We start from the raw sequence: 15,638 nt of genomic DNA on the forward strand, positions 1-15,638 counted from the left end.
AATATTCCAAGCTTCTTATAAGTGAAGTAGTATAATATTACTTGAAGGAAGTCTGTGACAAGTTAAAAATGTATTATATATTGTAAACTGAAGGGCACCACTAATAAAGCTAACAAGCCAACAATGGAGACCAAACATCATTAAATACACTCAATCCAAAAGAAAACAAAAAGGAAGGGAAAAGGACCAGATAAATAAAATAAAATAAAGACCAGATAGACAAAGAGAAAATAAATATAAGGATGGCAGTTTTAAATCTAACCATATCATTAATTACATTAAAAATAAATGGAGGGGCCGGGCGCGGTGGCTCACGCCTGTAATCCCAACACTTTGGGAGGCCGAGGCGGGTGGATCATGAGGTCAAGAGATCGAGACCATCCTGCTCAACATGGTGAAACCCCGTCTCTACTAAAAATACAAAAAATTAGCTGGGCATGGTGGCGCGTGCCTGTAATCCCAGCTACTCAGGAGGCTGAGGCAGGAGAATTGCCTGAACCCAGGAGGCGGAGGTTGCGGTGAGCTGAGATCGCGCCACTGCACTCCAGCCTGGGTAACAAGAGCGAAACTCTGACTCAAATAAATAAATAAATAAATGGAAAGAACACTACAATTAAGAAACAAATAAGACTGAATTAAAAGCAATGCTAAACTGTATGCAGAATTTCAGAAATCCACTTTAAATGAGACGAAGATAGGTAAAAAAATAAACGATAGAAAAATATATGCCATACCAGCTAACACTAATCACACACAAAAGGGTAGTTAGTAATGATGTCATTGTTATGACATTACAGAAAAGACAAATTATAGTAAAATAAAGCAGGTTAGTGGCTGTCTGGGCCTGGAGGGCATTGGCTGCAAATGGCATGAGGAGATGTTTTGGAACGATGGAACTCTTCTCTATCTTCGTTGGGACTACAGCTATAAGACTGTGTACTTTTTAAAAATCAAAGCTCAGCAAATACTATATTTAAAACTGGTCAATGTTATTGTATGCTAATTATACCTCAATAAAGATAATGGAAGGAAGAAAGAGGGGGAAGGAAGGTGGGGAAAGAGGGAAGGAAAGAGGCAAAGAAAGAAAGAAAGGGGAAAAAAACTAGGAACAGAAAAAAGAAAGGGAAGAGAAAGTAAGGGGAGGGAAGGAGGGGGCGGGACTAAGTATTTCAGTTTTTCACGAAGTATAGTTGCTTCAGTAAGAGTAGTTTTGAATGGCTTTTTACTCCATCATGTAAAATATTTCAAGCTTTTTCCCCCCAGATCCTTGTTGTCTTCCTACATCTACACTGATGTACATCTCACCTTCGTTTCTTAAAGAATTTATCAAGTTGATTGTGCCAAACAAAAGTAACTGCATCCCATAGAGATATTCTGGCACCAGCTGATGATAGGGAATCTTTCACCTAATTAAATGAGGAATTCCTCGGGCAGAGGAAACTGCCCATTCCACTTGGCTATCTATGGCACTCACCTCTCCCCTTCCTGACCTCACTTGCTCCATTTTATTATTGAAAGCCCCACCCAACCCTCTACACTTATTTTAATATTGAGCAACTCAGTTCCCTCTCTTCATTAAGGAAGACCAGTTTCTTCATTCTCTCCCTCTCCTACCAATAGGGAAAGTCCAATATATGTGAAGGTGTTAGTGGTGCGTCTTTGGGTGCACAAAGAGCAGAAGTTAAGACGTCTAAGTTTCAGAGGATGGACACATTTCGTATTCATATAGACAAAACCAGACTGCATATGGGAGTGAGACGCTGTGGCACTGGGAAAAAATTGAGATAATCAGATGGCTAAGATGAAATAAAGAGATAAAATAGAGCTGAGGATCACAGAAGTTGGAAAGAAGATCTGAAATAGCAAAACAAAACAATATAAAACCAGCTCTGACTATCCTCCCATTTCGTGCTAATAGGCTGAGTGTGTCTTGTTAAATACCACAAAGAAGATATAACCCATTCTTATATTCTGAGATGATTTACTGATCAAAGGTGATTCAATTCTCTGATTATATTTAAATAATAATTGTTCAGGCACCCTGAAAAATTAACTTGCTAAACCTTAATTTACAATTAACTTTTGTTATTCTTAAGATTACCATTGTATCAAAGCCTTTATAACTACATGGGCATAGAAATGGGAATATGTAGCCGGGCGCGGTGGCTCAAGCCTGTAATCCCAGCACTTTGGGAGGCTGAGGCGGGTGGATCACGAGGTCAAGAGATCGAGACCATCCTGGTCAACATGGTGAAACCCCGTCTCTACTAAAGGTGCAAAAAATTAGCTGGGCATGGTAGCGCGTGCCTGTAATCCCAGTTACTCAGGAGGCTGAGGCAGGAGAATTGCCTGAACCCAGGGGGCGGAGGTTGCGGTGAGCCGAGATCGCGCCATTGCACTCCAACCTGGGTAACAAGAGCGAAACTCCGTCTCAAAAAAAAAAAAAAAAAAAAAAAAAAAAAAAAAAAAAAGAAATGGGAATATGTGAATCTTCCCAAATAGTAAAAGTTCACTATTGTAGGACATACACATCTCTGGAGAGCTCATATTAGCTATCCCCAGATTTGAGGGTGGCGAAAATGCAGTCCTCAGAAACTGCTCACATGTCTTGATGGCTTACTTCTCCAGGTGCTTCTTACCTTGACCACACATTCCCTGTGGAGAAGATGGATGATGCTGTGGCTCCAGGCCAAGAATACACCTATGAATGGAGTATCAGCGAGGACAGTGGGCCCACTCAAGATGACCCTCCCTGCCTCACACACATCTATTACTCCCATGAAAATCTGATCGAGGATTTCAACTCTGGGCTGGTTGGACCTCTGCTCATCTGTAAAGAAGGTAAGAACACCTCCACCAAAAGATTCAACAGTGAAATATTGGAATGGTCAGGAGTTCTGTCATGGGACAAAGCTTGGGAACATCTTGGTAACTTCTTGTACATCAAGCAGAGGAAGAGGGCATGGAGACCAGATCATTGCCTGGCAGGAGAAAAAACACCTGCTATTTCAGGGTGTGGATCCACCTCTGCCTTTTCTCTTTCCTCCTTCATCTAAGTCCTCAAGATTCTCCCAAGCAAATTCCTGTTTGAGAGTGTGTTCTGATGTCATGTTTGTATGATCTGTAATATTTACCTCAAGGCCGAAGTCTTTTAGAAAGTATACAGCAGCCTATACTCTCCTGAAAGAGCTCTTAGAAAGAACTTTGGCTAACATATCTGACACAGCTGAGGTTTGGGCTGGTAATTTGGTCTATAAACATGTTAAATGCCAGCTTCCTTTCTTATAAACAAGCTGAACACATTGGGTGGTAGGTTTCAAATATACTCAAATGACTTTACAAGAACTTTTATTGGCTGGGCTTCTTAGAAGCAAGCTTGGATCTTCATTTTACCCCATGAGAATCCAGCCCATCTTTCATTAAAACAAGCAAACAACCACAGTGAGCCATAGCATGGGAAATAACATCATGTACTCACCATCTGCCTGTATATACACCCAGACCATACCTACATACCTTCCCAATGTATTTACTCATTATACATTTTTTTTCATTTCCTGGTATACACAAGATACTGTGATGGTACTGCAAAAACACTTAAAACTTATGAAAGACTCTTCTTTCTTTTTACCATCAGCAGCATGTTTTTCTCATAGTGAGAATAAATTAATACTAATACTTCCAACCAGTTCCCGAATGTCCGCTTTCATATACAAATAAGATGACAGCATTAAACTTGGGGCATGATGTGTTTACCGACTGAGCTAATATATCTATACACTGGTCTGTTGAGACTGGAGGAAATGGATACTTTCATAGTCTTGAGAGTCACCAAATGTTTTCTTTCCAAACTGGATGAAATAAAGCCTGTTCCCCAAGGCAACAAGGTGTCAAAGAAAACAGTGTGGCACAAGATTTTTAATAACCCTAGAACCATTATTACTTGATAAATATGCTATTTTTAAAAATAACAACTTCTTCAAATTGATATCATTATGGCTGATTGCTTGCTCTTGGCTATCCAGGAAAGCTAATGAGTCTTCTATCTGCTACTGAAAATATGTCTTTCCTTTTCTAGGGACCCTAACTGAAGATGGGACACAGAAGATGTTTGACAAGCAACTTGTGCTACTGTTTGCTGTGTTTGATGAAAGCAAGAGCTGGAGCCAGTCATCATCCCTAATGTACACAGTCAATGGATATGCGAATGGAACAATGCCAGGTACCGTGAGGGGTGTGCACCATTCAGCAACAGTAAAATTGTTAGTAATTCTTTGGTCCTGTTGTTTTTCCATCCTGTTGTTTTCTTCAAGGCACTAGGGAAGTTGATCTTACTCAATATTTTGCAACTCCTTATCAAGAAGGTAATATTTTCTCATCTATTTCTTAAAAAACAGGAAATATAAGAGACAAATGAGAAGCTCGAGAAGAAATGTGCAGCCTTGTTAGATACAGTGATCTGATTAGGTTTCACCTTGGCCTGTACTTTCAAAAAGACCTTCAGGGTATCAGCTCAGCCTCTCTCTCTGAGTTCTGCAGTTCCTACTACATGATGACCATGCCTTCTTCAAGGACAACCCTTAGCAGGAAGGGTCAACAGAAAGATTGCATAAAGACAACTGCAGTGAAGATGAACAGATTAGAAGTAATCCCCAACACACACAAATACTACCAGCTTTTTAACAGGTGATAGAAGAGTCACACTCAATGGCATCTAGAATGTTTTCTCTTTCCATTTGCATTTGGACTCTTGTGAGAAGGCAAAATCATAGCAACCATTAAGAGAAAAAATAACTTACTCCCACTTAGACCTCATCTTTTCTATTTCTCTCTGGTAGAACTGACCTACAACTAAAAATTCAGTGTATATTATACTAGCCTGAGGGAAAAACACTAAAAAATGAAAATGTCACTTTACTAAATAAGCCATATTTCAAAACGCTAGACTTCTTAGAGGTCATTCTCTAATGCCACCTGAAAACCACAAACGGCTTCACTGACTAAAACATAGCATTTGTTAAGAGTTGGGGTTGAGTTTGTGTTTTTAAATTGTGTTCTATTTCATTTGACTATATTTTCCACTTGGTTTTTGGAAAATATACTCATATGACTCTCAGTATTGATCCTGCATTCCAGTACCAGGAGTTTGTAAAACCTGGGGCTTAGTTGACTGGCCTCAACCTTAAATAATCTGAGTTCAGACCTCACTCACTTCTCTACCTTCTGTGGCCCTTGACAATTAGTTGTGCTTACTTACAAAAGAAGACTACCCATTTATCCTAATAACTATTTCCTGGCAGAGTAAGCAATCTGTGGAAGTATATGGATGCCAAAAAAGGCAAAACCATATGCACAAAAATAAAAATAAATTGATCTAAGCTTAGAGTTTAGAAATTTATAGTTCCCAAAAGAATAATTGGGGGTAAATGGGACAGGGTAGGGAAAGACCATTAGTGGAAACTAAGAATAGTAAACGTTGGTAAAACTATCTGCCTTATAAAGCAGAATAAATTGAATACATATGATAAATGCTAATACAGATAAGTTAATTGCTGAACTCAACATGAGCATTTCCTTGGTGTGGATAAATGCTTCCACCAAAGCCTCCTACCTTCTAGCTTTTTGATCTCAGATTCTAGCTTCTATTTCTTACCAGTTATACAAGGAATCCTGGCTTTGTTGCTGACACACAGCAGGTGCTCAATACATTTGGTGAGTGAATGTTTGATCACAGAATACTTGACTGAATGCTTATTTTGGCCTGTATCTCTCTCTATTTCTTAGATATAACGGTTTGTGCCTATGAACACATCAGCTGGCATCTTCTTGGAATGAGCTCAGGGCCAGAATTGTTCTCCATTCATTTCAACGGCCAGGTTCTGGAGCAGAACCATCATAAGGTCTCAGCCATCACCCTTGTCAGTGCTACATCCACTACCGCAAATATGACTGTGAGCCCAGAGGGAAAGTGGATCATATCTTCTCTCACCCCAAAACATTTGCAAGGCAAGAAACTCTCCTGACAGTCTTGCTTCTGAATACAGATTCCTTTCTTCCCAGGCACTAACTCCCTCTTTCTCCCTTGCCCCTTCAAGCCACCGGCACCCCAGACAAACATGCCTTGGTTCCTAACAACTAAACTTAGATACTCTGCTCTTAGATTTATAAATTGCTTTTGGGGGATGGAGAAAGTAAAAGAATTGACAAATATATATATTTTTTAAATTAAGCAAAAGCTGAAAAGGTCTCTAACATCCTTGATAAAAGAAAGGAGGAAGGAAACAAACCCATACATAGATACTCTTTCTTGGGATTACTTCATATGTAGCCAGAGAAAAAGACCTAGATGCTAGCACAAAAGTTACGGAAAGTGTAAAAGTTTAGCTCGAAACCATTAACCTTTACAGTGGCATGAATAAAAAGTCTAGCATGGAGAGGAACTCAATGAATGTGTGTTGAATGGGTCATACCTGGCATCTAACAGCTGAGGGGTGAGCTCTAAAGGACACTGGTGAATTCAAATGGGAAAATAAATCAGCTCAGGCTATGTGATGTCATGTAAACAAAATAACTGTTCTACTACACATAGTTGCTGAAAAACTGTTGAGAGGAGGGTTCATGTAAACAGACTAAAATCTAAGTAAATTATATCACTATAGGAGTCATTATAAGCAACACATATAAGGAGGAGATAATGCATAAGCAACACATATAAGAAGGAGATACTTCATGAGATCATTTCTATTTCTTTTCACATGGGCAGCCAAAATTATATTTGAAGTAATAAAACCATCCCAATGTCCGTGAAAGATAGAGTTCCCAATGATATTAAAACAATGAAACTTTTGTTTTTTGTTGAGGATAAGTACATTATATGTTGCTATTAATATTTAATTTTTAACAACAATCTCATTAAATACTACTGCTTTCTTCATTTTACAGATTAAGGGACAGATAACAGAAAAATGAGAATTCCACAAGACATAATTCATAGGGACTTAAGAGGTTGAAAATTATAATAAATTTGCGTGCTCAAGAAGAAATAAAGGGAATCTTTCCAAGTTTTTTCCCTAACCCCTCCTCTCTTCCTACCTTTTTAAATTCTTGCCTTTTCTGGATGCCACTGAATGAGTTCCAAACTAAAATCTTCAAAAGTCGCCTTAGCATTACTTTCACTGTTTCTATATTAATATAAATCTTCCACAAATTGATTTAAAGGATATGCATTTCCATCAATCATAATTTCTTCTCTCAAGTTATTTCATTGTCTTGCTGTCCTAACTCAGCTGGGATGCAGGCTTACATTGACATTAAAAACTGCCCAAAGAAAACCAGGAGACTTAAAAAAATAACTCGTGAGCAGAGGCGGCACATTAAGAGGTGGGAATACTTCATTGCTGCAGAGGAAATCATTTGGGACTACGCGCCTGTAATACCAGCAAACATGGACAAGTGAGTTGTTGGGGTTCATACCACTGGGCAGAGGTTCAAGATACATTCCATAGGGCCCTAGATGTTTGAGGGTGAAATGTTTTAAGTCAACAGCTCTCAAGGGGACACATATATTGGTTTCTACTTAAATCTTCCTTTAAAAATTAATCTTGAATTACTCCCAAATCACCAAAGAAATTCAGCCCAGTCACAATAAACATAACAACAGCAGCTACCACTTACTGAATGCTTGCCATGGCCAAGCACTGTATTAAACCCTTTCTGAAAGCTTCACTTTAATTCTACAAGCCAGATACTGCTCTTATTTCTTTTTATACATGAGGAAATGGGTCAGAGAGATTAAGAGATTTGGAAATTCAAATAGCTCTTAAACACTTGAAAAGTTACTCAACTTCACTCATAAGAGAAATGCAAATTAAACTTCACAGAAATACTATTTTTATCTAACAGATTCACAAATCCAGATGATATCATCTGTTGACAAGGCTGTGAGAAATAAGCACTATCATATATTGCTGGTGGAAGATTAAATTGGTAAAGGGATTCTGGAGGATAACTTGGGAATATGAATCAAAATTCTAAATGCATATATCTCAAAATGTCCATCAATAGGAAACTAGTTTAATAAATTATGATGCATCCATACAGTGGAATACTAAGCATCAAAAAAAGAGGATGCAAACACTCTATATGTACTAATACAAAAAGTTTTCCAAGATATGTTATTAAATTGAAAAGTTGGGATATAATCTAGCATGTATATATAGAGGCCTTTTGTTAAAGGCATGAAGGGGACAAGAATATTTATACTTGCTTATTTTTAAGACACATTGGCATTTATGTACATAAAGATATTCTGAAATTATACACATGAAATTAATATATGGCCACCAAGAAAATTGAGGGACGGCTAGGGAGGTCACCTTGATGGTTATCAGATACAAGTAAGAGTTTTCACTGTAATAAAAATTATGCAAATGTATTTTCTATTAAAAAGAATTAAACTAGGAGAAAGAACAAAATAAAAAGAACTTTAGCCAAGGGTATAAAATTAGTGACAGGACTGAGATAGGAATCCAGGAGTGTTTGGCAACAGTCACTGCTTTCCACTGTGCAAAATAAATTCATAAAATAGACAGATACTCTGTTTTGAAGGATTGCTGGGTTAAATGATATTTCTGACTTTAGGTCTTTGAGGAATTGCCATACTGTCTTCCACAATGGTTGTACTAATTTACAGTCCCACCAGGAGTGTATAAGTGCTCCTTTTTCTCCATAACCTTGCCAGCAACTGTTGTTTCTTAACTTTTCAATCATCCTCATTCTGACTGGCATGAGATGGCATCTCATTGTGGTTTTGATTTGCATTTCACTAATGATCACTGATGTCGAGCTTTTTAAAATATGCATTTTGGCTGCATATAGTTGATTTTGCAAACTAAAGCAATAAAGAGGGCAGGGGAAAAGTGGTTCATGTTGCTTCTCCCAAAGTATTTATTTCAGTAGCTATGAAAAATGGGTGAAAGAGGTTGTTTTTCAGTCATCTCTGAGGATTGGTTAGATGGTGGAAGAAAGCCCAATAGCATAGAACTATAATTAATAGTGCTAGCAAAGGCTTCCTGGGGTGAGAAGGTGCTTTTAGGGATTAAGAAATACTTTCAAAACCAAAAAGGCTATCATAGATTAAGTGATAGGAGAGCCTTTAGAAAAATTTGTGGTATCCTTTCATCCACTATACGCCTTTCCTCAGAGATATCAAAGGTCTGCTGTCTCAGTGAGAATGATAGGAAGATCTAAGTAGCTGCTTCTAACCAATTACCTATGACTTTTATCAGTGATGCAGGAGACAACTCAGAAGTTTCCAGTTTTTCAACTGGCAGAAAACATCAGGACTTTGCAAAATACACTAAGAAATTTTTAAAGAACTAGCATTTTAGCTAATCTAAGAGCAGAACTTCTCAGCACAAGTGTTTCCCCCATCCTACTGAGATCTCTATTTGAGAAAAGTGGCTTAATTTTTAAAAATTTTATTTCACCTTAAGAAAATACAGGTCTCTGCATTTGGATAATTTCTCAAACCGAATTGGAAAACATTATAAGAAAGTTATTTACACACAGTATGAAGATGAGTCCTTCACCAAACATATAGAGAATCCCCATATGAAAGAAGATGGGATTTTGGGTCCTATTATCAGAGCCCAGGTCAGAGACACACTCAAAGTAAGTAACAGAAATACAGAATCATTGGAGAAATTAAATAGTAAAATATTACAAAGTACCTGGTTATTTTTTAATTTTAAAAGAAAAAGGCATTCATATAATTTTAAATTCAAATGCAACTTTTAGTTTTTATTTAGTATTTGCATTAATTTATAGCCTACTTAATAATGCAAAGGATCTGAGACAATTTCTCAAATTATAAAGGCATAAAACAAAGAGTCTATGTAATTGGGGTAGAATATTGGGACAAAGAAAATAAAGCCACAGAGAAGTAGATACCATGTGACCCTGTAAGTCTGTCTTCAAATTTTGTCCTAAGCTTTATAGCAGCCAGTGTAAAAAAGAAAACATGGCCGGGTGCAGTGGCTCATGCCTGTATTCCCAGCACTTTGGGAGGCCAAGGCAGGCGGATCATGAGGTCAGGAGTTTGAGATCAGCCTGGCCAATATGGTGAAACCCCTATCTACTAAAAATACAAAAATTAGCTGGATGTGGTGGCACGCACTTGTAGTCCCAGATACTCGGGGAGGCTGAGGCTGAAGAATTGCTTGAAGCCAGGAGGCGGAGGTTGCAGTGAGCCAAGATCATCGCACCACTGCATTCCAGCCTGGGTGACAGAATGAGACTCCATCTCAAAAAAAAAAAAAAAAAAAAAAAGGAAATATATAATATATCAGGGTGAGGTTTACATCATCTACAAAAAGAGAAATATATCAGGGTGAGGTTTACATCATCTACAAAAAGAAAGCTCCATTTACCCTGATATCAAGATCTAAGAAAAACTTCTTTAATGAATTCTTCAAAAGAGACTGCTGAGTAAAACAGTGGATAGCATCCTTAACAAAATTCTTATAACCGGCACAATAGGTTAAAAGTTGCAAAGCTTTTAAAAATAATGTTTCTTATTATAGCTAAGAACATAGCAGTAAACACGATTGAACAGAAACACTTTTTACTCAAACATTTTTTAATGTAGTCTAGGTATGGTTGGACTCTTATGAAGGTAAACTCCATGTATCAAGAACACGGAGTTTTTCTCAGACAATTCTCCTTAAATGTCATGTCACTTCACCAAGCTAGATAAGAACTGGACAGCAGAGAATTGAGGGTTGCAATCTTTGACGAAATCCTAGAATGCAGATAATCTACTGACAAAGGATGATCCAAAGGCTTTGACAATCAACCAAATAAAAGATAAGATTAAGGTTCTCTTTTGTAGATTAAAGAGACTGTCTAGGACTCCTGTGTGTATAATGCATCTGACAAGGTCTATTCTGTTCATTTAAAATACCCAAAGGACAAAAGCAGGATTTTTTTTCTTCATGTGTCTTTCCCTTCTTCCATTTCTGATCTCTTTTATATGCTCTTAGCAAGTGTAGACATACCTTATTAGAAGTTCAGGATCTGGCTATTTGTCTGTGCCTCTCAAGAAAGTGGCTTTTTTTTTTTTTTTTTTTGAGGGTCTTACTCCATTACCCGGGCTGGAGTGCAGTGATGTGATCATGGCTCACTGCAGCCTCCACCTCCTGGGCTCAGGCGATTCTCCTACCTCAGCCTCCCAAGTAACTGGGACTATAGGCATGCACCCCAATGCCTGGCTAATTTTTGTAGTTTTTTTTGTAGAGATGAGATTTTACCATGTTGCCCAGGTTGGTCTTGAACTCCTGAGCTCAAGTGATCCACCTGCTTTGGCCTCCCAAAGTGCTGGGATTACAAGTTTGAGTCACTGCACCCAGCTGAGAAGATGACTTCAAAGACAGTATCCTAAAATACTGCCAGGCATGGGAGGGGGATCATGGTCTAGAAATGAGGAGCAGATTCAAAATGAGATTTGGCCCAAGCTGAGAGGAGAAGGACAGGGGAATAGGGACCTGCTCTGAGAGGGTGATACTGCAAGGAAAATGTCACTTCTAACCTATCCTCTAAAGTCAGGCTTCACTTCCATTTTCCACCTCAATGTGTGAGTGGAATATACTCTCCGATGTTCCTTCCAGGTGATGGGGGGAGGTTACTGCAGTTAAACAGATCTAATTTTCCCACTGTGTGTACACACACACCACCCAAAAGGTGAATATGCAAAGCTATTCATAAGATAGATAGCTATTCAAAAGATAGAACTAATAATAACTATCTTATATTTAGTTCTCATGATCAGCCTGAAATCCTAGAATAAATTTGATCTAACTTTGTAGATCGTGTTCAGAAATATGGCCAGCCGCCCCTATAGCATTTATCCTCATGGAGTGACCTTCTCGCCTTATGAAGATGAAGTCAACTCTTCCTTCACCTCAGGTTTGAATCTTTCACTTCTACTGAATCCCACTAGTGACTTCGGAGAGGCTGTCATGTTTTTCTGCTATTCTCCTTGCCCAGTGGTGTCACTACTGAAGTCAGGGAGTATACACGTAGGAATATCCTAAAAAATCACCCTTTTCACTTAAGGAATTTCATCTGGTGTCTTTTATTAGTGTCATAGCGGCCTCTACTGGAGCAGTATCTAATGGCTACCTGCTACCCAGGTTCCAAGCAGAATATTCAAAGAATTCCTTTTGCAATATTAATCGATTCTAATGAAAGCTCAATTATTTATTTATTTATTATCATGAAATAACTTTGCAAAGGAAAATAATTTTGAATATATTTTCTTTCAGGCAGTAACACCATGATCAGAGCAGTTCAACCAGGGGAAACCTATACTTATAAGTGGAACATCTTAGAGTTAGATGAACCCACGGAAAATGATGCCCAGTGCTTAACAAGACCATACTATAGTAATGTGGACATGATGAGAGACATTGCCTCTGGGCTAATAGGACTACTTCTAATCTGTAAGACCAGATCCCTGGACAAGCGAGGAATACAGGTATTTTGTCCTTGAAGTAACCTTTCAGAAATTCTGGGAATTTCTTCTGGCTAGAACATATTAGGTCTCCTGGCTACGTAACTGGGCTTTTCCTTCAAGAAAATAGTAAATATCAAGTATTCCTTTTCAGCACCAACGTGATAACATTTATTCTTTGTTTTTTGTCTTGTCTATTTTTACTCAGGACCCTAACTGCAGAAGGCAAGTCTAGAGTGTGGTAACATATTTTTCTTAGTTTCAAATCCCAGGTCTGTTGGTATTGGATGTGATGAGCAAGTTGATTAGCCTTTCCTAATTTCTCCCTTTTGTCAAATGGGCAATACTCCTCCTAAAAATGTTACAGGTCTGTTTGTGGGTTCAGTGAGATACCATCTGGTAAAAGTGTATAGCTCTTTAGCAGTCTTTGTTATTTTTAGAGACCTGCAATAGGGAGAGAGAGTAGAGATTCTCTGAAAACAACCACGTTTAGAGACATCTAGTGCAATTGAACCCAGATAATGATCCATCTCTGTTGAGACTAAAGTATACAGAAGAATGTGAACAAATATACTGAATTTCTGAGTTTATATTGAAGAATTATAGTCTCATATTATTAAACTAAAATTCCCAATTATGCTAAACTATAACCTAAGAGGTCTTATCTCAAGGCATACAACATAAATATATGTCGAGAAAAAATCAGAAATGAATTTCTGGACACATGGAAGATCCTGATTTATTGAGCTAGGAAAGGAAACAGGTAGGAGAAGCATACTTTTCTATTGCAACCTTCTGTTCTATCCTTTGCAGTTATTCAGATATTCAGTTAATCATTCATGTTGAAAGGTTTGCAATTACAGAGATAGACTTTCAGTTGCCATGGTGAAATGAGACTTTTCTTTGGGTGTTTTTTTTTCTTTTGAGACAGAGTCTTGCTCTGTCACCCAGGCTGGAGTGCAGTGGCATCATCGTGGCTCACTGCAATCTCTGCCTACTGGGTTCAAGTGATTCTCCTGCCTCAGTCTCCCTAGTAGCTGAGATTACAGGTGCCCACCACCACGCCTATCTAATTTTGGTATTTTTGTTTTGTTTTGTTTTTGAGATGGAGTCTCCCTCTGTCACCAGGCTGGAGCGCAATGGTGTGATCTCTACTCACTGCAACCTCTGCCTCCGAGTTCAAGCGATTCTCCTGCCTCAGCCTCCCAAATAGCTGGAACTACAGGCATGTGCCACCACGTCCAGCTAATTTTTGTATTATTAGTAGAGACGGGGTTTCACCATGTTGGTCAGGATGGTCTCAATCTCTTGACCTTATGATTTGCCCACCTCGGCCTCCCAAAGTGCTGGGATTACAAGCATAAGCCACCATGCCTGGCTAATTTTTGTATTTTTTGGTACAGACAGGGTTTCACCATGTTGGCCAGGCTGGTCTTGAACTCCTGACCTCAGGTGATCCATCCCCCTCAGCCTCCTCCCAAAGTACTGGTATTATAGGCGTGAGCCACCACGCCCGGCTCTTTTGGGGTATTTTAATCTCTGAATTTTCTGATCTGTTCTGTTTGCATTTGCATATTACCTTCAGCTCTAACATGTGCTGTGTACAAAATGGACTCTCATAAATGCCTGAAATATATGGCTTCCGTAGTTCCAAGAACTGTGTCGCTTTGGTTTCTGAGAACTCAGTGGGGTAGGTAATTTGCTAGAACACTAACGACTGAATACAGCATTTTTAAACTTTTAAGTTCAGGGGTCCATGTGCAGGATGTGTGGGTTTATTACACTGGTAAACATATGACATGGAGGTCTGTTGTACTGATTATTTCATCACCCAGGAATTGAGCCTAGTATCCATTAGTTATTTTTCCTGATCCTCTCCCTCTTCCACCCTCCATCCTCCAATAGGCCCCAGTGTGTTTTGTTCCCTTATATGTGTCCATGTGTTCTTATCATTTAGCTCTCACTTGTAAGCGAGAACATGCGGTATGTGTTTTCCTGTTCCTGTGTTAATTTACTTAGGATAATGGCCTCCAGCTCCATCCGTGTCCCTGCAAAGGACATAATCATGTTCTTTTTGATGGCTGCATAGTATTCCATGGTGTATATGTACATTTTCTTTATCCAGTCTATCATTGATGGGCATTTGGGTTGATTCCATGTCTTTGCTATTGTGAAGAGTGCTGCAGTGAACATATGCATTCATGTGTCTTTATAACATAATGATTTATATTCCTTTGGGTACATACCCAGTAATAAAATTGCTGGGTTGAATGGTATTTCTGACTTTAGGTCTTTGAGGACTCACCATGGTGTCTTCCACAGTGGTTGAACTAATTTACACTCCCACCAAGATTGTAAAAGCATTTCTTTTTCTCTACAACTTTTCCAGCATCTGTTAGTTTTTGACTTTTTAATAATAGCCATTCTGACTGGTATGAGATGGTATCTCATTGTGGTTTTGATTTGCATATCTCTAATTATCAGTGATGTTGAGCTTTTCTCATATGCTCTTTGGCCACATGAAAAGTGTCTGTTCATGTCTTTTGCCTACTTTTTAATGGGGTTGTTTTTTTTCTTGTAAATTTAAGTCCCTTATAAATGCTGGATATTAGGCCTTTGTCAATACATAGTTTGTAAAATTTTTCTCCCATTCTGCAGGTTGTCTGTTTATTCTGTTGATAGTTCCTTTTGCTGCACAGAAGCTCTTTAGTTTAATTAGATTTCATTTGTCAATTTTTGCTTTTGTTGCAATTACTTTTTGTGTCTTCGTCATGAAACCTTTGCCCATGCCTATGTCCCAAATGGTATTGTCTACGTTATCTTCCGGGGTTTAATAGTTTGGGGTTTCACATTTACATCTTTTTTTTTTTGAGATGGAGTCTTACGTTGTCACCCAGGCTGGAGTGCAGTGGCGCAATCTCAGCTCACTGAAACTTCCACCTCCTGGGTTCAAGTTATTCTCCTGCCTCAGTCTGCCTCCTTAGTAGCTGGGATTTGCCTCAGCCTCCCAAAGCGCCGAGATTACAGGCATGAGCCATCATGCCCAGCCTACACTTAAGTCTTTAATCCATCTTGAATTAATTTTTGTATATGGTGTAAGGAAGGAGTCCAGTTTCAATGTTCTGCC

At 38.6% G+C, this 15,638-nt stretch overlaps 1 protein-coding gene across 1 annotated transcript in view; it reads left to right on the forward strand.

Annotated features, from left to right (window-relative positions):
- Positions 1-15,638, forward strand: part of F5 (coagulation factor V) — a 71,080-nt gene that overhangs the window by 20,279 nt on the left and 35,163 nt on the right. Inside the window, exons 4-10 of the mRNA XM_039460104.2 lie at positions 2,629-2,841; positions 4,079-4,222; positions 5,785-6,006; positions 7,287-7,452; positions 9,495-9,672; positions 11,865-11,964; positions 12,324-12,535. Coding sequence (XP_039316038.2) covers positions 2,629-2,841; positions 4,079-4,222; positions 5,785-6,006; positions 7,287-7,452; positions 9,495-9,672; positions 11,865-11,964; positions 12,324-12,535 — 1,235 coding nt within the window. The remainder of the gene's footprint in view (positions 1-2,628; positions 2,842-4,078; positions 4,223-5,784; positions 6,007-7,286; positions 7,453-9,494; positions 9,673-11,864; positions 11,965-12,323; positions 12,536-15,638) is intronic.

Source organism: Saimiri boliviensis, chromosome 19, assembly GCF_048565385.1.
Source record: "Saimiri boliviensis isolate mSaiBol1 chromosome 19, mSaiBol1.pri, whole genome shotgun sequence".
NCBI classification, from domain to species: domain Eukaryota; kingdom Metazoa; phylum Chordata; class Mammalia; order Primates; family Cebidae; genus Saimiri; species Saimiri boliviensis.